Source organism: Pelobates fuscus, chromosome 7, assembly GCF_036172605.1.
Source record: "Pelobates fuscus isolate aPelFus1 chromosome 7, aPelFus1.pri, whole genome shotgun sequence".
Taxonomy (NCBI): domain Eukaryota; kingdom Metazoa; phylum Chordata; class Amphibia; order Anura; family Pelobatidae; genus Pelobates; species Pelobates fuscus.
This window is the reverse complement of record NC_086323.1, coordinates 6,432,398-6,454,524: the sequence shown is the minus strand read 5'-3', so window position 1 is coordinate 6,454,524 and position 22,127 is coordinate 6,432,398. Positions and strand designations below refer to the sequence as shown.

General features: G+C 48.9%; 1 protein-coding gene across 1 annotated transcript in view; it reads right to left on the bottom strand.

Annotated features, from left to right (window-relative positions):
- Positions 1–22,127, bottom strand: part of LOC134568930 (cilia- and flagella-associated protein 57-like) — a 171,607-nt gene that overhangs the window by 15,352 nt on the left and 134,128 nt on the right. Inside the window, exon 19 of the mRNA XM_063427648.1 lies at positions 20,594–20,728. Within this exon, the coding sequence (XP_063283718.1) occupies positions 20,594–20,728 (135 nt within the window). The remainder of the gene's footprint in view (positions 1–20,593; positions 20,729–22,127) is intronic.

Sequence of the window (22,127 nt, the reverse complement as noted above, 5' to 3'; positions counted from 1 at the left end):
GCTGACCCCTCCTGCCCCTTGCAGAACCTTTCTGCTCCTTCTACTTTCCCTTCCTCTATGCGGTCTCCCTCACTTACCTGCTCTGTAGGCTGCCTCTGTGCTGCTCCCCCCTTTTTGTGTATGTTCGCCCTTTCGGCCGTTCTGGTTATGTGGTTTGTGTCAGTAGCCTACCCTTTTACCGCATCCATAGACTTCCTGCTTTACTGGACACTGCTGTTAGGGGGTATGGGTTTACTTGAAAGATGAAAGCATGAGATTAGCAAAGGGTATGTGTTTTCTCATAGTTGCATCCTATGAGTTTCCCTACAGCATCATCTCCATCAGATACATGACGCTTAGGAGGTAGGACTGTTTTAGTGTTTTTGGTCAATAAGATTTTGTAATAAGGCCCATCATAATTGTCAGCACCAGGCCCACTGGGCTCTTAATCCGGCCCTGCTGTTAGCGCTATATAAATAAAATATACATACACTGCATACCTATTGCACTTACTGTACCTCCCTCTACTGTAATGTAACCTGTAAAGTGCTGAGTTATTGCTGTTATTGCTATATAAATATAATATACATACACTGTATACCTACTGCACCTCCCTCTACTGTAATGTAACCTGTAAAGTGCTGAGTACACCTGTTAGTGCTGATGTAGGATTATTAAAAATCTTTATTGAACTTGTATTGAATTATTGCACTAACTCCATTTTAACTGCATACTGTGAGACAAATCCTCCATTTTGTCCTCATAACCTGACTTCTTCATTTTAAAACTACATTACAGGACAGAATTTCCCAGCACATCTAACACAATGGACAAAGACTGTATTTTCTATAAAGACATGACTAACTCAGGAACTGCTGAATCTCCCCTAACTCGCAACATAGTATAAATTGAAGGCCATGAGAACACAGTAGTAATGAAATGTTCTATTCATAAGAGACCTTGCACCTGACTTGACATCACTGACCGTGTAAAATGACGCTCAAGCCCCCCCTTTCCACCGAGTAAGCCTTATGCTAGGGAAGATGGCGCTTGAGCCCCCTGTCCCCACCCGTGTCCAGAACAATACCACCTATTGGTGGGTGGACACCTAGCTAACCACTTAGTTTCTGAGCCAATTAATTACATTTATAGGTGGACACTAATCCAGACACTTGACAATTAATCCAATTAATGATGTTTATTTGTTATTATCTGATATTCAATGATGACGTAAAATGCCTCTTAAAAGGGCCTGCGAGCCCGCTCTTGACTCACTTGCCAATAAATTTCCTCGAAGTTATTTTAACCTGAACTCTGTGTGTCAGACTGAATTACTTCAGCGTATATACGCAATTTAATTTTCTTAATTTGGACAGGAACAAATAGACATTTAAACATTTTGGTTTACTGCTAAAAAGTACCATAACAACTTGGCGCCCAACGTGGGGCTCCGGGCTATGTCTGGCCGGTGAGCCGTCCTAAGGAAGACGCTGTTGGACGGAGGAATCGGGGGGGAAGGAAAGGAGACTGATCACCTCCAGGTACACGGTAGAGACTTCTGCAGAGCCACTGGTATGTTCCGGCCCCTTTGATTGACCCGTCCACGTGTCTGTGACTGCTTCCCGGGAGGACATCAAAGACAGGTAATATCTTGCCCGGAGTCTCGTTACTCACTTGTTTACCTGCATTTAGTCTATCTGTTGCCTGGGTGTGTTTGAACTGTTTGCCTGTTTCCCCTTTTTGAGATAAAGGGGGGTGGACCTGCGGGGGTTTTGCCTGGGGTTCTCTGTTTCGCCTGTTTTCCCCTTTTTGAGATAAAGGGGGGTGGACCTGCGGGGGTCTTGCCTGGGGTTCTCTGTTTTGCCTGCTTTTCCCCTTTTTGAGATAAAGGGGGGTGGACCTGCGGGGGTCTTGCCTGGGGTTCTCTGTTTTGACTGTTTGCTTGCTTACCCCTTTTGGGTTAAAGGGGGGTGGACCCGGGGGATTTGCCTGGAGTCCTGTTGCCTGTTTTACTCCTTTTAGGGGCCACGGGTCTGTGGCTGTAGGGAAAAAGGGGGGTTGACCTGTGGAAGTTTTCCTGGGGGTCTTCTTTGCCTGTTTACCTCTTTTAGGAGCCTCGTGGCTGTGGCTGTATGGAAAAAGAGGCGAGTTGGATCTGTGGAGATTGTGTAGACTCATAGTTTCCTGGGGATCCTTCTGGTGTTACTTTGATAGCCTAGCTAGCTTCATTGTGCACATAACTCTGCTTGCAGAGAGGTGGTACCCTCCAGCTTTGAGCGCTGAGCTGGAGTCATTCCAATTTTTATTTGTGGTGTGTGGATTCGGGCAGGCATTGCTGTCTTCATCACCACGGGGTAGTGGGACTTATGAGTGGGTTTCATAGGGGCACTACGAGGGTGAGGATAGAGGTGGCCACTTATAGTGGGCTGCTGTAACGAGGGAGGCTAACGGATCTCGGACCGGTGTCAGTTGTTTTCCGTGGCCTTTGGTAGTGAGACTTAAGGAAGTCGTTCTCCGAGCGGGGACACTACGGGGTTGAGGGAGGTGACTTTGGAGTAAGCACACGAGTAAAGGAAAGGTTTACTGTTGATTTTATTTGAACTGTGATGCATGCACTGTATTTCAATTGTACTGTTGTCTTGTTTGTGTAATTAGGAGTTATTTAAACTCCTGTGTCTGTCTCTAAGGATTTTTCCTTGCCTTTTCCCTTTTCTATACTTCCTATATTATTATTCTATCCACTCCTATTTCTCTTGATAGAGAAGTGATTGGTCACACACTTCTCACCTCGCTCCAATCCGTGTCTACCACCTCGGGTAGGCGGATTCAGTGACTAGTCTACGTTTTGGGAAGACTCCTTGAGTGGCAGTCGAGCATTGTAGACGCTCTTGTTCCTTTTTCCTTTTCTATCCCTATATCTAGGACGCTGGTATAGGGGGGAGGGGGAATATGGGGCAGGAATTGAGTAAGCCCGGTAGGGGCTGGCTCGCATGTGATTTAGTTGAAGACAGAGAGGGAGAGGAAATGGTTAAAGGTGTTGAAAGAATTGCTAAAGTGTGTAAAATTGCTGTGCCTTCATGTGGTAGATTACAACCAGAAAGCTGGCGTAGATTACTGACAGAGAAGAAAGGCAAGCTTACAGATAACGATTTATTAAAGACTGCTGAAGCATGGTACAGAGTAGCGAAGGCTATTCAACAGGAAGGTTGGGTTGAGGAAGAAATAAATCACAAAGGTGTGAAATTGTTTGTGTATCATAATAACTGTGTTGCTGGGGTATTCCCTCAGCCAGCGCCCCAAAATGGCGCCCAGGGGATGTCTATCCCCAAGGTTCAGTCAGCTATAGGTGATAGCCAGCTGACTATGTTCCCCACTCCCAATCCTCCCGATGCCCATCCCATCACCTCCCCTGTCTGCCCGGTCCTGAATTCTGACGGATCTTTCTTTTCCCCTTTCCCATCTCTAACATTCCCATCATCCTCATCCATCCCTACACTACCTTCTGTACCTAATCCTAACATTTCATCTGCCATTTCTTCTCTACACTCCCTCTCCGTTAACAACTCTACCCTCCCCTCTGCATCCGCCCAACTAACTACCTCCTCCTCCCTTGCTCCGGCTCCTCCTTCTACACCCACCCCTACCAATCCTTCTCCGTCCTCTCCCGTACCCGCCTCTGCCCCGGTCCAATATCCCACCTCCTTCCCAAATCCCCACCCAACTCTCCTGCCCTCCCCAGCCTGGCCATACCCCTTCCCGTATCCCATGGCCCTGCCCTATCCAAACTATCCATACCCCCTTCCCCAAGCCACTCCCCAGGTTCCGGTCATGCCCAGTACGGCACAGTCTGCCCCGGATGTGCCCACATCCAACATGGCCGCCACTTCTTCCCTTAACCCCAATGCAGCTTCCTTTCACGCCCCCAATATGGCGGCCCCCAGTCATTCAGCCCTGATGCCGGTACTTCCCGGTGACTACTTATCCCAAGACTACGACCCACAAGCCACCCCTGCATCTGGGACTCCCTCCCATCCCCCGGTTCTGTCACCTCAAGCGGGCCCCTCACGTAGAAGGGCCCAGATCGTAGAAATAGAGGAGGAAGAGGATGACAGGGTATCCCAGGATTCATTGGAGGCTGCGGGAGCCTCAGCTCATCGTTCTATCGATGATCCCTTTGGACACAAGGGTCGGGGAGAACGGGCCCCTCCTAAATATGTTGCCTTCAACCCCACTCAAGCTAGTGCTTTAATGAAATCACTCCCTGACCCAGAAAAGCAGCCTATGCCCTTTTACCGAGGGATAGTTCAAATTCAAAAGACTTATTCCGCCGCATGGCGTGACTTACTGAGCATTTGTGCTATCAAAGCAGGGGATGCATATTGGCCCAGCATGGCCCGCCACCTCAGTACAGATCTGCTCTCTAGTGATGTTGATTACCCCTCCGGAGTGACTTTTTGCAACCAATTGAGAGAATGGGCTAAGGACAAGCTTGCAGATCAGGCTGCTGGCCTCACTGATGTTGTACAAGATAAAGGTGAATCAGTGGAAAGGTTTCATGCAAGACTGTATCAAATGTTTACAGATTTGGGGTTTGATCTTACTGATAAGATCCATTCACAAATGCTGTCCGGTGCATTTGTCCAAGGTGTCAAGGATTCCATACGTAAAGGAATCATTGCTGCACGCCCTGAATATAAGGTTGTTCCTCTGGATACTTTACTCTTGGTTGCTAGAGGTCTAGAATCTGCCCAAACCCCCAGAAGGCCCAGCTCTGCTCCGCTTATGGTGTCCCGCACCACCCCTATTCCCAAAGGCACCAAACCAGAGGAAGGTTATTGTTTCAATTGCAGAGCCAAAGGACATTTTAAAAGTGATTGCCCAGAACCTAAAAGAGAGCCAAGAAAGCCGTCCAGGCCAGCACCGGCCCCTAAGGCCGAGACAACGGTTCCACTAGTTGAGGAACCTGATGATTAGGACATTGGCAAGCCTGTGTCATTAACCCCTGTCATGGCAGTGTCTACAGGGGACAAGGGGGGGCCACTTGCTACAGTGACTTTACCCATTGAGGGCCAACCAACCACTTTTCTTGTTGACACAGGTGCAGCCCGAAGTGTTCTGCGAGAACAAGACCTGCCAGACCCATCCTTTCTGTCCAATATTGATGTCTCTTGTGTTGGAGTGGATGGCCAGCCAAGACACAGCCCTTTAACAACTCCACTACGAGTTGGCACTAGCCTGCTTGCTCGGTTTGTGGTATCCTCCACTTGCCCAATTAACCTGTTAGGTGCTGATGTTCTCTCACGCCTGCAGGCATCTATCACCTTCACTCCAGATGGACAAGTAGAAATGTCTACACCTCTATCTGAATCAGATACCTCAGCCTTGTGCTCCATACCTCTAATGCTGCAGCTAGAAGAACCCCATAGAGAAGCAGCTGAACAGAGGCCCAATTTCCCAGAAATGTTAAAAACCCAGGTGCCTGCTCACTTATGGTCCTCAGGCCCAGAGGACATAGGTCACCTAAATGTCCCACCTGTGGTGGTAAAGCTCATTCCAGGAGTTAAGTTACCAAGAAAGCCACAGTATCCTTTAAAACCAGCACAGGCTGCAGCTATTTCTATCCAAATCAAAGCTCTCTTGGAGAAGGGTGCTCTAGTAAAATGTAAATCAGAGTGTAATACTCCATTATTCCCTGTAAAAAAGAAGACTCCAAAAGGTGAGCCAGAGAAGTACAGGATGGTTCAGGATCTCCGTGCCGTCAATGAAGCAACTGTCCTGGACACCCCTCTTGTACCAAACCCTCACACTCTACTCTCTGGAGTCCCACCATCTGCAAAGTTTTTCACAGTCATTGATTTGGCTAATGCTTTTTTCAGTGTTCCACTGGACCCATCCTGTCAATACCTGTTTGCTTTCACCCATGAGATGCAACAGTATACCTGGACTGTCATGCCCCAAGGGGCCCAAAATTCTCCAAGCCAGTTTGCAAAAGCCATGTGTACCATCCTTGACCCATGGCAAGCTGAACACCCAGAAGTTGTTTTACTCCAGTATGTGGATGATTTACTGCTCTGTGGAGATGATATTCCCACTACTGAAAAGTGTTCACTCAGTCTCCTTTGCTACTTGGCAGAACAAGGATGCAAAGCTTCACTTCTTAAGCTTCACTTCTTAAGCTGCAGTTCATTGTCTATCTCAAGGCACCAGGCATCTCACTCGGGACCGAGTGAGAGCAGTACTGGATATTCCACCTCCAAGGACCTCAAAATCTCTTCATGCCTTCTTAGGCCTCATTTCTTACTGCAGAGCATGGATCCCAGAGGCCTCTCTGCTTATGCAACCTCTTTATGATGCACTCAAGTCAGATCCATTTGGTCTGACCAATGAAGCTCTGGACAATTTCCATACCCTAAAACGTGCTATTGCATCTGCTCCTGCATTGGGCCTACCAGACTATTCCAAACCTTTCAAATTATTTGTCTCTGAAAGACAAGGCCATGCTACAGGAGTCCTTACCCAAACTAATGATTAAAGAGGCCGCCAGAGGCCTATTGGATATTTCTCATGTCAACTGGACATTGTGGCCAGAGGGACCCCTTCCTGCCTTAGGGCTGTTTTTGCTGCAAGAGAGCTCATTGAAAGAACTGCAGACCTAGTCCTTGGCCACCCTCTGGTTGTTTTGGCCCCTCATGACATCTCTGCCATTATCAACCAAGTCCAGCTCAAGCACGTGTCTCCTGCCAGACACCTGCGCCTGCAATGTCATCTTCTCCTGCCTGACAACATTTCCATACAAAGATGTCAAGTTCTTAATCCATCCACTCTTCTTCCACTCCCTGAGGGGGGTATTTACTATGGATTTATCTTGGATGAAACCTACATTTATCTTCTCTGTGGGTGCATCAAGAGAATGCATCCAGATTTAACATTTCATAAAGAAGATACACCTCTTTGTGAAGGCCCGGATTACGCCTTCTGTACCACGTGGTACAAGCCAAACATTACTCCTGAACCTTGCTATGAAGATGAGCTATATCACTGGACAAAGGTGAAGCTCACCGCTCAAGATTTCTATTGTGACTCTGAAGGCAATAGCATGGTCCTGATCCAACTACCTCCAGAACTCAATTACCTGTACCGTCATTGGGATACTGCTATCCCACATGTCCCCGTTACCAAGTTAAAAACAAGGTCATGGAATGATCTTGGGCCCATGGCAAAATTATGGGCCACCATGGATGAATCACAGCTACAGGAAAATGGTATTGTCAAATACCCAACAACTGATCTTCTTGAAGCATGGCCACGCCATTTCCTGGAAGAGGAATTTCAAGATCTGGTCATAGTGAATGATTATGACCCAGAAACACCCCATGACTGTTTTGAACAAATGAAGATGGAGACAGTGCACTTACCAACTGTGCATGAGAATCCATTGCCAGATCCAGATTTTACCCTGTTTGTGGACGGATCAAGGTATGCTGATGAAGAAGGAAGATACCATACAGGATATGCCGTAACCACAACAGATGAAATTATCAAATCATCACCTTTGCCACCAGCAATGTCTGCGCAAGAAGCTGAATTACAAGCCCTGACTTCAGCATGCAAAATTGCCGAAGGAAAACGTGCCAACATTTATACAGATTCAAGATATGCTCTGGGTGTGGCACATGACTTCGGCCTCATTTGGAAGACAAGAGGATTTCTTACCACTGCCGGTACACCAGTCAAACACAGCTCTGCAATCAAGGATCTAATGGATGCCCTCCTACTCCCTGAAGAGGTGGCCGTTCTGAAAGTGAAGGCACATGGGAAGTTGGATACAGATGAAGCAAAGGGCAACCATTTGGCTGATCAGGCTGCTAAGCAAGCAGCCAGAGATTTGCAGGAAGTGGATGAAGAAGTGTCCGGACAAGAAGAAGAAGTTCCTATTTTTGCTCTGCAAACTCTTCCTACTGATTTAAGAATTCTGCGAGAACAGCAAGCTGCAATTACCCCTGAAGAAATCCAGAAATGGAAGAATAAAGGAGCTATCCTAAAGGATGGGATATACTACAACAACTTCAAATTCTGCCTTCCAAAAAATTTATATCCAGCAGTTGTCCAATGGGCACATGGACCTGCACATTTGTCAAAAGACTTAATGGCCGCCCTCATACAGAAGTATTATGAAGCACCTGGAATCACAACATTGATCAACAGCTTCTGTAGGGCCTGTGTCATTTGTGCAAAATGCAATCCAGGAAAACCAATCAAGGTGCCTCCAAAACACCTGGCAAAACCCATGTACCCATTCCAGAGAATTCAAATTGACCATATACAAATGCCCAAGAGTGGGCCTCATGAATATGCACTAGTGATAGTGGATATGTTCTCAGGCTGGCCAGAAGCCTACCCAGTGGCCAATATCACTGCAAAAACAACAGCAAAACGTCTACTTACAGACATTGTATGTAGATTTGGACTTCCAGAAGTCATTGAAAGTGATCAGGGCCCAGCTTTTACAGCAACCGTGACTAAAGAAATTTGGACTGCTCTGGGGGTGACCCTAGCCTTTCACACCCCTTACCACCCACAAAGTAGTGGTAAAGTAGAGCGCATGAACGGCACTCTAAAAGCCAGAATGTTAAAAATGTCACAAGAAACAAAGATGCCCTGGCCAGAAAGCCTGTCAATAGCTTTGTTTAGCGTTCGGCACACACCTAGAGGGAAGCACTCATTATCCCCCTATGAGATTCTATTTGGGACAGCACCCAGACTAGGTTGTTATTATCCGCAACAGTTACAGCTCCAATCAGATGTTTTAGTAGACTATGTAACTGAACTTGCAAGTGCCTTAAACAAAATACATGCCCAAGTTTTCTCTTCAATTCCAGATCCCGATTTGGATACAGGTACCCACAGCCTGCTTCCCGGAGATTGGGTTCTGGTTAAGAAATTTGTGCGGAAAAATACCCTGGAACCAAGATTTGACGGTCCATTCCAAGTTCTCCTGATCACCGCAACCTCCGTCAAAGTGGCCGGCAGGCCAAATTGGATCCACGCTTCCCACTGCAAGAAGTCTCCTGCCCCAGAGGAAGCAGATACCGCACAAGCATGTACCTCTGGCACATAATCTCCTTAATTAGTTCAATTAAGGCCCAACAGGTAGCCATTACTAAGGATGTTAGTGGGTACACCTTTTGGTATAATTCATCATGTACCCATGTGGCTACCTATACCTTTGATTATTGTGATATTGTAGAATGCCCGTTCCCTACATCACAAATTCAGAATATCTATAGAGATATCCCTCATTCAAAAGACCCATATGTTTGTGTAGTGGACAAACAATGGGGGCACAATTGTAACCATTGGGGGGCGGCGGGATGGAATGCCGGGCCTGCCTGGGGTTACAAACCAAAAAGTGCCTTATCTAAAGTAGATGATCATGGTAGATCCCTTCTCCAAAGAATGACTTTGAGAAAGCCTGGGGGGGGGGGGGTACACCAATGAAATTAATCCTCAATATTGAGCATCCAAGTCCAACAGATGCAGACCAATATGTAATGGGAATGTATTGGAAAAAGGGTTCCTATAACAAGTTAGGGCATTTCTACCTCAAAGATATGTGTAACTCTTCTGAGTGGCAAGGGGCCACCCATATGGTCCCCAATCCATTAAAACCTCACATCCAGACCTTTCAAGACATGATGGCCATTGCTAACCCCACCTTTGAAGATACCATGGCCGCCGAAACAGGTTTTAATGATGTTAATCTATGGTTAGAATGGATGAAATATAATGCTAATAAGCATAATAAAACCGCATGCTATGTGTGTGGCGGTGCCCGGCCTCATCTGGGCACTGTGCCTTTAACCCTGCCAGTAGATATAGAAGAATGTGTTTTGAGCCTTTTTGCCTACCATTACGATTTCAACAGGTCCATATGTAAATCATGGACAAAGGAGTATCCTCTCCTAACCAAGGATGTCAAACCCCCTGATGGTATTACAGTATATAAAGGTAATTACACTTGTTACGCTAACTATGATGGAATTGGTAAATTCTTGGGTAACTTCTCTAAAGGGTATTGCGCTACCTACAGAAATGTCTCCATGAACTTGTTGCAGTTTCATACTAGATCATTAGGGGATATTTACTGGTTGTGTGGGGATTTACAGCTAAGATCCAGAATGGACAAAGAATGGTGGGGGGAGTGTACTTTGGCTAAAGCCATCATGCCCATACACATTATCTCTGACACACACCTCAACACTCATGAGTCCAGTCACACTAAGGTTAAGCGTGAAGCCCCAGTGAAAGGAAGTTTTGATCCTCATGTTTATATTGATGCCATTGGGGTACCTAGGGGGGTGCCCAATGAATTTAAAGCAAGAGATGAAGTTGCTGCGGGATTTGAATCACTTTTTGCCATAGTTACCACAAACAAGAATTTAAATTGGATAAATTATATATATTATAACCAACAGCGTTTTGTCAATTATACCAGAGATGCCCTCCAGGGATTGGCCGAACAGTTGCAAGCCACATCCCAAATGGCCTTCCAGAATAGAATGGCCTTAGATATGATTCTAGCTGAAAAAGGAGGAGTATGTAAAATTTTGCCCGACACCATGACATGTTGTACCTACATCCCAGAAAACACAGGCCCTAATGGTAAAGTTACATTAACCATAGAAAAGTTAAATGAACTTTCTGAAGAGTTAAAAAGGAATTCTGGGATAAAAGATCCCTGGGAAAGATGGTTTGGTTGGATGACAGGATGGCAAAAGGCTTTAATGCATATTGGTATGGCAATACTAATTTTTCTTTTTATCTTTGCTCTTCTCTTTTGTTGTGTCCTCCCTTGTCTGAGAAAATCCCTCATGAAGACTGTTGACCAAGCGGCACCCACTTTCACACATCTCGAAGTTGATGACCAAGATTTCCAAGATCTCAACTCACCCTGTTTACCGCTGCAAACTATCCCTTTTGTTGATAAAGTGCGAGAATTCTAGGAAGGGATCAGCTTAGGGACAGCATCTGTCAGTGAATGGTAAAGGCCCCGTGTGGAGAAGTGGTGGGCAAGCCACCATGGGCCACCCATGGGAGTGAAGTGTTCGAGAGCCATACTGACGATGAGTTAGCCTTCAGGGTCAGACCTAGGGACAGACTTGCACTTTGCATTAACACCTAGCTAGCGGCCACGGGGTTTCTGTGCCTTTGGGTTAACACGTCTTCTGGTACTAACAAATAAAGTTTTATCTCTTAGAATCTAACATTTCATAGGGGGGACTGATGTAGGATTATTAAAAATCTTTATTGAACTTGTATTGAATTATTGCACTAACTCCATGACATGTGCACAGTCGTCCTTGTCGGCATATGCACAAAAAACCCCCACCACATACTTAGTTATAATAATGACACTGACACCTGGGTTTTGGCAAAATTATATCACAGCTTTTATTTATTAATTAACATAGAATTATAAAGGTCATTGTCACACAACAGGCCCACGTTGGCCTGCACAGTTTACCACATTATTTTACAATTTAACCCCTTGACAATGACCCACCCCAACGTAACATCATAACATAATACACCAACATTGTAACACATTAGCTTAACCTGAAACATGACCATTGCCACCGAAGGGCATCAACCATTGCCACCAAGGGCACCATCCATTGCCACCAAAGGGCACCACCAGTGTAGGGGCATACCGAGACACCCCTACACACCCTGGTTCGGAGCTACCTACGAGCTCGAACCTACCAAACCAGTCCAAAGGCCTACCTATTAGCCCTGAACTCCAAACTGTCCCCCCTCTCACTCTTTTCTCCCCCCAACTTTACTCTCCATCCCCCGCCACAGCTCAGAGCTCGACTCCTCGAGTTCCTGAGCGACACCCCCCCCCCCAGGGAAAAAATTGCCAGCTGGAGGCCCTCCTGGAAACCTAGCAGGAGAAAATCTAAGCCCACGTCTGAGAGGTGAACCCCATCCCGCCTGAAATAGCCTGGCAGCATATCCTCCAACTCTCTGTGCCTAATTACAACCCCCCCCACTCGCCTCACATATGCCGCCATGATTTTGTTGACCTTACCCTTAATTTTCGCCACCGCGGAGGGGTTCCGCGCGTGCCGCCAATAAAACCTCGGAACCATTTCCGACCACACCACTATAACCCCTGGCACTAACTCCAGCAACTTGTCTACATCCCTCTTCATACTTTCAATCAAAACCTTCTGCGGCAATGACCCCACATCATTGCCTCCTGCATGCAGTACCACAATGTCCGGGACCTGGCCCAACAAAATTTTACGAAATACTTCCCCACAAATAGCATTCCAACCCCAACCCCGGTATCCAAACCACCGGAGCTGCACCACGGAGCTTGGAAAGCCCAGCTGTAGACCCCGATGTCGAACTGCAGCTCTCCGATGTGCCCAGTAAATATATGAGTGGCCAACCACTCATGCCGTCCAACCTGTAAAACATAAAACACAATTCCAACCATGACACAACATTAACATAACAAACCCCTCTGAACCACCCATAGACCTCACACCAACTTGTCTGGCCTAACATACGACCTGAACCGCAGGGACTCCCACCTGCCGATCCTCTTCACCCTCTCATCACCCAACCCCAGCCTCGCCGCTTCCGTAGCCGCACCAATCCTGAAGGAATGGGTCCCAAACTGCCTTGGGTCCACTCCCAACTTCTCCAAAACCTTCCGCATCACCTTGAGGAACTGGAACTTCGACAGTGAAGAACCATCCTCGTGTCGAAAATATGAACCTCCGGCCGCCGCCCGGACTCCGTGGAAGGCCGTGGCGCACTTGACCGGGCACGTGCCCCCCCCCCCGGGAGCTCCCGCAGCGTAACCAAGGTCCCCTTCCCCATCATGTCCGTTTTGGACCGCCTCAAATTAATCACCACCTTGTCACTCCACACCTCCACATCCGCTGCCTGAAGCCCCCCCGCCCCTTGGCGGTTGCTGCTTACCAGCTCGCTGATCCGAAACGCCCCGAAAAAGGCGAAACTAAAAACCACAGAGAACAACTGAACTTCGTAACTCGAAAAACACACACCGGGCAAGGCCCCCACAATCCGTTGCAGCAACTCAAACGACACCGGCCTCCTGGAGTCCACCGACACTTTCCCCCTCCTTAGCCCTTTCAGCGCCTGCCTCACCAGAAAGTGTTTCGTGGCGTCCTCCCAACCATTGAATTTAAACAGGAAAGCTAGCGCCGCCAGCTTTCGCCCTATCACCGCTGCTGAAGACCCTTTGGTAACCGATCTACACACAAGCCACAACAGCGTGTCCAACCGGCCCTCCTGCGAGGGCTGGCCCCCCGACTGTTGCACCAATTCCTCCCACTCTCCCCACACCTTACTGTAAGCCGTCCATGTAGCGGGGGCCAGGGAGTCCCGTATCAGTCCACCAAGCATGATGTCCCGAGCCGCCACATCTCTTCCGGGCAAGACATCCCCTCCTCCTGAGCTCCCGGCGCCGCCTGCCGAAACCTCTCCCACTGCGAACGAGATAACGCATCGGCAATCACATTCAACAGACCGGGCACAGGCCGGGCCCTAAAAACAATATTAAAACGCATACACAACAACACGAAACGGCGGAGAAGCCGAACCACCGGGATAGAGGACGCTGACAGCCCATTCACTGCGTCCACTACTGCCATATTGTCCGAAAAGAAAACGACCTTCCTGTCCCTCAACTGCGGACCCCACAGTGACAGTGCTACGACTAGCGGGAATAACTCGAGGAACGCCAAGTTGCGGATCAGCGGGCTGACCCTCCACTCCGTAGGCCAAGTCCCCGCGCACCATTGCCCGGAGAAGTAGGCCCCAAACCCAACGCTACCCGAAGCGTCCGTGTAAAGCTCCAGTTCCTGAGACGAAGCCACCGGCTCCCGAAAAAATACCTTCCCATTAAAATCCCGCAAGAATTCACCCCAGACCCCTAGGTCGGCCTTCATGGCCGCCGAGACCCGGATAAGGTGGTGCGGGAACGCCACCCCCGCTGTCGCCCGGGCCAGGAACCTGTTAAATACCCTGCCGACTGGGATCACCCGACAGGCGAAGTTAAGCCGGCCTAGCAGCGACTGAAGCGCCCGGAGCGTGACCTTCTTCGCTCCTCGTACCTCCGCCACTGCCTGCCGCAGCGCCACCAACTTATCCTGCGGCAGCCTACACTCCCCTTTGATCGAGTCGATCTCCAAGCCCAAGAAGCTCAAGCACGTCGTAGGACCCACCGTTTTGTCACCCGCCAGAGGGACTCCAATAACGTGCGCCACCCATTCCAGAGTCCTCAATCCCCTCCTGCACTCCTCCGAACCGGAAGGCCCGACGCACAGGAAGTCATCCAGGTAATGGACTACCATCCTAGTGCCCGCTTCCAACTTCACCACCCATTCCAGGAACGTGCTAAACTTCTCAAAGTATGCACACGATATCGAGCACCCCATGGGTAAACACAAGTCCACATAGTATGCCCCCTCAAAATGACAACCCAGCAGGTGATGGCACTGCGGATGGATTGGTAAAAGGCGAAAAGCCGCCTCAATGTCCGCCTTAGCCAACAACGCCCCCCGTCCCGCTCGCTGCACCAGATTCACCGCCTGATCGAACGAAGCGTACGAAACCGAACAGAGGGCCTTGTCGATGTCGTCGTTGACCGACGACCCCTTGGGGTAGGACAGGTGATGTATCAGGCGGTACTTGCCGGGCTCCTTCTTAGGAACCACCCCCAACGGTGAAACCCTCAGGTTAGGTAAGGGGGGCTCGCTGAACGGCCCCGCTACCCTGCCCAACTCCACCTCCTTAAGCAACTTTTCCCTAACCACCCCCGGAAATTCCCCGGCCGACTTCAGATTGCGAAGCCGCGGCACCCCGTCCCGGTCCCGGAACGGTATTACAAACCCCTTGGAAAACCCCTCTTCCAACAACCCAGCATCCGCCCTGTTAGCGTACTGCTTTAGCCAGGGCAGCATCGCGCCGACTTTCACTGGCGTTGCTCCCAGCGGCAGGGGACGCGGCCGCACCTCCGCCCGCTGCAGGGGCTGACTTCCCCTTCTTAAAGCATCTGTGGAGGCCGTGAGTTCCTCCGCACCCTGAGCACTCGTGCTTAAAGCGACAGGTGGCCCCCCACTTGCACTGCCCCTCATTGAATGACCAACAGTAGCCCCGTTTCTGGTTGGCCGACACGGCGGTAGAAGCGCCCGTGCCGGCCCCGGACTGAAAGGGGGACGCTTTTTGCGCCATCATCAATTTTATCCAGAGCGGTAGGTCCATCTGGTCCCACCGCATCCCCGGATTAGCGGCCAGACGCTGACGAAATTGCTCGTCGTACCGCCACCATGCTAGGCCCCCGTACGTCCTATATGCTTCCCAAACCCCGTCCAGGTAACAGAAGAGCTGCGAACAGCGCTCCGCCGCCTTCTCGCCCATCACGCTGGCCAAGATGCAAAAAGCTCGGAGCCAGTTCCCAAACGTTTTGGGAATCTTCCTGTACCTCCGTTTCTTTTCTTCCTCCTCCTTTTTTGCATCTTTTTTATCCTCCTCCTTGAGGTCAATGTATTCCTCAAGGGGGAGAAGCGAAAAGAGCTCCACAAATTCACCTTTCCAGATCCTCTCCTTCACCTCGGGCTTGAGGTGACAGCCTAAAGGACCCGCAAACGAAACGTGGACATTCTGTCTAGCCGCCTCCGGGACCCCCCCAAGCAAATTCTCACCCTCGGTCCCTACACTGGAAGCCTCCGCCGCGGGGGTCGCGCCCCCGCCTCCGTCTACACCGCCCCCGGCCCCGGAAACCCCCGCTGGACTAGACCCGAGGACCTTCCCTAGTGGAGCCCAAACCTGACTACAATCCCCTTCCCTCCTATTCCCCTCACCCCAAGAATCAATCAACTGTCTAATGCCCGCTAACAGCTCCCCCGACTGCTGAATTGACAGTGCCTCACCTTCCGAACCCCTTGCCGCCGAAGGCCGTGGAGTTGTCATCCGGCTTTGTGCGACCTGCCCCAAGCGTTCAGCTGCTCCGGGCCGTGGGCCTGTGGCGCTGGGTCTCACCCGGTCCACGGGCGACCTTGACGACTCCTGTCCTGCTGCCCGGTCCGCCTTGCCCGCCGGCGACCGTCTGGAAGTCCTCGCTGCGTAGGGTCGCGCCCCTTTGGCGGGTGACCGTCTGCGAGACCTGCAAGGAGAAGAAGACATCTTGGGTAGGCTGGTCGTAGGAACCCTGCCCCGTCCACCCTCCTCCTGGGACCAGTCACCCAACTCCCTTCTATTCGTCCGCCTTCGAGGGGTAAGAGCCTGCGCCCCAGTCCGCGGTCCCTCCGAGGAACTCCCACTCCTGGAACTATCGTCCCGCAGCGTCCGTCCCCTATGCCTGGCTGGGGGCAACCCACGCCGCCCCCGGGTGTGGACCTCCCCGCAGGGGCCCCTGCCGTCCGACTCTGATCCCCTCCGGTGGTCGCTCCGTGACCTGTGTCTCCTAGCTGCTAGCGCTCCGGCCCTGCGGGCCTGCCCTTTAGCGGGCGCCGATCTCCAGCGTTGTCCCTCGCTGGCGCTGCCGTCCGTCAAGTCACCGCCGTCCCGACCAGCCTGACTACGCCCCCGGCCTAGTCGCACGGGAGACCCTGGCGAAGCGCTGCGCTCCTGCCCTCTGACTGGGGACCCCCCATGGCGTCTCGCAGCGCTGAATCTGTCCTGTTCCCTCCGAGCCCTAGCAGTCCCCTGCTTGCCACCTGCCACCCTACCGTTGCCAACCATGCCAGTACCGGGACCCACCCCCGGGGTAGCCCGCGGGCTAGTAACTGAGGGGGCAGTAGCGTCGGAGGGCGACTCACCCGGGCGATTCGCAACTGTGGCTCCTGCTCCTCCAGCAGCACTTCCAGCACTCCCGGAGCCTGCTGCCAAGCCTGCCGTACCGCTCCTCTTCCGTCCGCTGGCCTGCGCCTGCAATGGCCGCTTCCTCGAACTCCTGGCAACATCAGAAACTTCTCCGTCCCTTCCTGTAAAAGAGGACACAAAAACCGAACGTTCGGCAGTTTTGCTGCTTCCACGTTCGGCAGCCGAACGGCCGGCAGTAGAGCTACCTCCACGCTCAACCCCCGAACGTTCGGCAGTGGACTTGCCTCCCCGTTCGGGAAACGAATGTTCGGCAGTATTAGCACCTCCACTTTCGTCTCCCGAACGTTCGGCAGTTTCGGCCCATTCGCCAGATCTCCTACCTCCACGTTCATCTCCCGAACGTTCGGCAGTTTCCGTCCGAACAGTGATCCGCCTACCTCCACGTTCGCTCCCTGAACGTTCGGCAGTTTCCGACTCGGTTCCTGAACCCGCGGCCTGCGACTCCGGCCTCGCCTGACGGCCGTTTCGTGCTGCCACACCGCGACGATGCCCGCGGCCGGTTCCACCTGCGGCCTGCCCGCCAACCGCCTCACTGCCGCCCCGACGACCTCTGGAGGGGCTTCTCGGACGCCGGGAAGCTGGAACCACGCTGGGGCTCAGCCTCTGCGGAGGCCTCGTCCTCCTCACCGGCCTCTGACCCTGGGAGCTACCAGATCCGGACGGCAGAGCATCACCAAGACGGTCCCTCAGCCACTCGAGACCCCTCTCCTGCACAGCAGCCCTGACTCCTTCCAGCCAATCTTCCATCTTCCTGACAACCTGCAGAGGAGACAAAAGAAAACAAAGCCACACAAATCCTGCTACAACGAACAGGTAAGTGTAACTTTGGATTAAAAGTGCCGTTAGACATAAGATGGCCGCTACTTATACCCCCCTAGTAACTCCTCCCCACTCCATGTCCTTAGACCAGCCCCCCAACTACTGACAACTAGCTGCCTGCCTCCTGGCAATGTCAAGGCCCATTCCCCTTAGCTGCGCTGCTCCATGGGCTTCATTTTAACTGCATACTGTGAGACAAATCCTCCATTTTGTCCTCATAACCTGACTTCTTCATTTTAAAACTACATTACAGGACAGAATTTCCCAGCACATCTAACACAATGGACAAAGACTGTATTTTCTATAAAGACATGACTAACTCAGGAACTGCTGAATCTCCCCTAACTCGCAACATAGTATAAATTGAAGGCCATGAGAACACAGTAGTAATGAAATGTTCTATTCATAAGAGACCTTGCACCTGACTTGACATCACTGACCGTGTAAAATGACGCTCAAGCCCCCCCTTTCCACCGAGTAAGCCTTATGCTAGGGAAGATGGCGCTTGAGCCCCCTGTCCCCACCCGTGTCCAGAACAATACCACCTATTGGTGGGTGGACACCTAGCTAACCACTTAGTTTCTGAGCCAATTAATTACATTTATAGGTGGACACTAATCCAGACACTTAACAATTAATCCAATTAATGATGTTTATGTGTTATTATCTGATATTCAATGATGATGTAAAATGCCTCTTAAAAGGGCCTGCGAGCCCGCTCTTGACTCACTTGCCAATAAATTTCCTCGAAGTTATTTTAACCTGAACTCTGTGTGTCAGACTGAATTACTTCAGCGTATATACGCAATTTAATTTTCTTAATTTGGACAGGAACAGATAGACATTTAAACATTTTGGTTTACTGCTAAAAAGTACCATAACAGTGCTATATAAATAAAATATACATACACTGTATACCTACTGCACTTACTGTACCTCCCTCTACTGTAATGTAACCTGTAAAGTGCTAAGTACACCTGTTAGCGCTATATAAATAAAATATACATACATTGTATACCTACTGCACTTACTGTACCTCCCTCTACTGTAATGTAACCTGTAACGTGCTGAGTACACCTGTTAGCGCTATATAAATAAAATATACATACACTGCATACCTACTGCACTTACTGTACCTCCCTCTACTGTAATGTAACCTGTAAAGTGCTGAGTACACCTGTTAGTGCTATATAAATAAAATATACATACACTGTATACCTACTGCACTTACTATAGCTCCCCCTACTGTAATGTAACCTGTAACGTGCTGAGTACACCTGTTAGCGCTATATAAATATAATATACATACACTGTATACCTACTGCACTTACTGTATCTCCCTCTACTGTAATGTAACCTGTAAAGCGCTGAGTACTCCTGTTGGCGCTATATAAATATAATATACATACACTGTATACCTACTGCACTTACTGTACCTCCCCCTACTGTAATGTAACCTGTAACGTGCTGAGTATACCTGTTAGCGCTATATAAATAAAATATACATACAAAATATACCTACTGCACTTACTGTACCTCCCTCTACAGTAATGTAACCTGTAAAGTGCTGGTATATTATAATAACACCTCAAACGTAAATCCATACTGTTTATAGCCTAATCAAAAAATGTGCTTGTTTTAACATATACCTAAGAAATTAAAAAAATATAAATATACGTACACTGTATACCTATTGCACTTACTGTACCTCCCTCTACTGTAATGTAACCTGTAAAGTGCTGAGTTATTGCTGTTATTGCTATATACATATAATATACATACACTGTATACCTACTGCACCTCCCTCTACTGTAATGTAACCTGTAAAGTGCTGAGTACACCTGTTAGTGCTATATAAATAAAATATACATACACTGTATACCTACTGCACTTACTGTACCTCCCTCTACTGTAATGTAACCTGTAAAGTGCTAAGTACACCTGTTAGCGCTATATAAATAAAATATACATACACTATATACCTACAGCACTTACTGTACCTCCCTCTACTGTAATGTAACCTGTAAAGTGCTGAGTACACCTGTTAGCGCTATATAAATATAATATACATACACTGTATACCTACTGCACTTACTGTACCTCCCTCTACTGTAATGTAACCTGTAAAGTGCTGAGTACACCTGTTAGTGCTATATAAATAAAATATACATACACTGTATACCTACTGCACTTACTGTACCTCCCCCTACTGTAATGTAACCTGTAACGTGCTGAGTACACCTGTTAGCGCTATATAAATAAAATATACATACACTGTATACCTACTGCACTTACTGTACCTCCCTCTACTGTAATGTAACCTGTAACGTGCTGAGTACACCTGTTACTGCTATATAAATAAAATATACATACAAAATATACCTACTGCACTTACTGTACCTCCCTCTACTGTAATGTAACCTGTAACGTGCTGAGTACACCTGTTAGCTCTATATAAATAAAATATACATACACTGTATACCTACTGCACTTACTGTACCTCCCTCTACTGTAATGTAACCTGTAACGTGCTGAGTACACCTGTTAGCTCTATATAAATACAATATACATACACTGTATACCTACTGCACTTACTGTACCTCCCTCTATTGTAATGTAACCAGTAATTTGGCCATATTAATTTTACAAATAATTTACAAAAAAAGGATTTGCTTTAAAATGTTTGTATGAAAAACAAGGTTCTCACTGGATTTGTTTATGTGATTATAAATTGATTTTTTTTGTTTAGTTAGTAGAGATATAGACACAGGTGGCTGTTAAAACTGAAATCCTTTTTAGAATTGTGGCGTTTTATTAAGCAGTCGTGAAACAGCGAGAAACGTAGGTCGACAGACACTAAAATAACACTTACCACGTCACTCTCCTGAACGTATTTTGAATAGAGTTCTCTAATGCTGTCTTTCAGTTTTTTGGGTTCTTGAATAAATCCCACGCAGTTATACAAATCTGTCTTAAAGCGTTTAACAACGGCTTCGATATCTCGTACCTGAGGAAAGAGATCACAGATATTTACAAACGCGTCAAAGCCTCTCACTTTATCCAAAGTCATTTCCCAAATCATATTTATTAAGTAGGATAAAAATCATGAGACAGGGAAAAGAGGGTGCAGTGCGTAAAGTGTCCTTTAAGGACAAAAAAAAGGAAAAAAACAAAAAGGACTGATAGTGTAGCAAGTTAAAAACTCCTTGATAGAGGAAGGCATATTAAAAATTGTACACTCACACTTTCAGGGAGCTTAAATACAGCTCCGACTTGCCCGCCTGGGCGGAATAATCCCTGCCTATGGATATATTGTTGTACAGAAATACATAGACTAGGTGGGACACACGTCTGATGATTCTATAAAACAGAATAACATAGTGCAATATAGTCGATAGAAATAGCGTAGAAATATTGTGAATATCAAGTACTCACAAGCCTGGAGCCAAATTAGCATATGGCTCTCATGAATAATGCAGAGGGACTCTTAATAGGATGTTCCCATCCTTCTTCCTGCTGGTCCTTGGATAACTTTTGAAACTTCTGGGTTAAATATAAGATGTTAAAACTTCTCTTGTTCTATTGTGGGGGGGCCTCCTTGGCATCCTTTTGAATTGCATCTTGAGTGTACTTCCGGGTTCGGCTGTCTGCACTTGGAACGCATAATGCGTTCCAATACAGACTGCATGCGTTCCACTTCCGGGTTGAGTATCATGCATCATCCGGGCGCATAGTAAGCATCACTGGAACGCATGCCGTGTGATATGTTCCACTAGAGGGATTTTTGGTTTCTCCACGAAATACGCGGTGTTTATATCTATATACAGTTATATCAGTGGCGTATATACCGGGGTCGCAGGGGTCGCGGCTGCGACCGGGCCCGGCCCACCAGGGGGCCCGGCCGCCCTGCGACCCAGGTATGTACCCACAGGGCCAGCCTCTTCTGCTGGGGGGCCCAGGAGCCGGCCACCTCCGGGCCCCCCGAGGCTGGCCCTGCTGTCACCCGGCTGGCTGGCGGGCGCGCGAGGGAGCACTGTCCCCTGGGTGCTCCCTCTTCAGCTCCCTCGCGCACCACACTGAAACCGGAGCCGGAAGATGACGTCATCTTCCGGCTCCGGTATCAGTACGCGGCGCGCGAGGGAGCTGAAGAGGGAGCACCCAGGGGACAGTGCTCCCTCGCGCGCCCGCCAGCCGGGTGACACCACTGGACCCCAGGGAATCCCCTCAGCTCTCCCACAGGTAAGGAGGCTGGGGGGATTAAATTAAAAAAAAAAAAAAAACGTGTGAGTGTGTGAGTGTGTTAGTGAGAGTGTGTTAGTGTGTTAGTGAGAGTGTGTTAGTGAGTGTGTTAGTGAGTGTGTTAGTGAGAGTGTGTTAGTGTGTTAGTGAGAGTGTGTTAGTGAGAG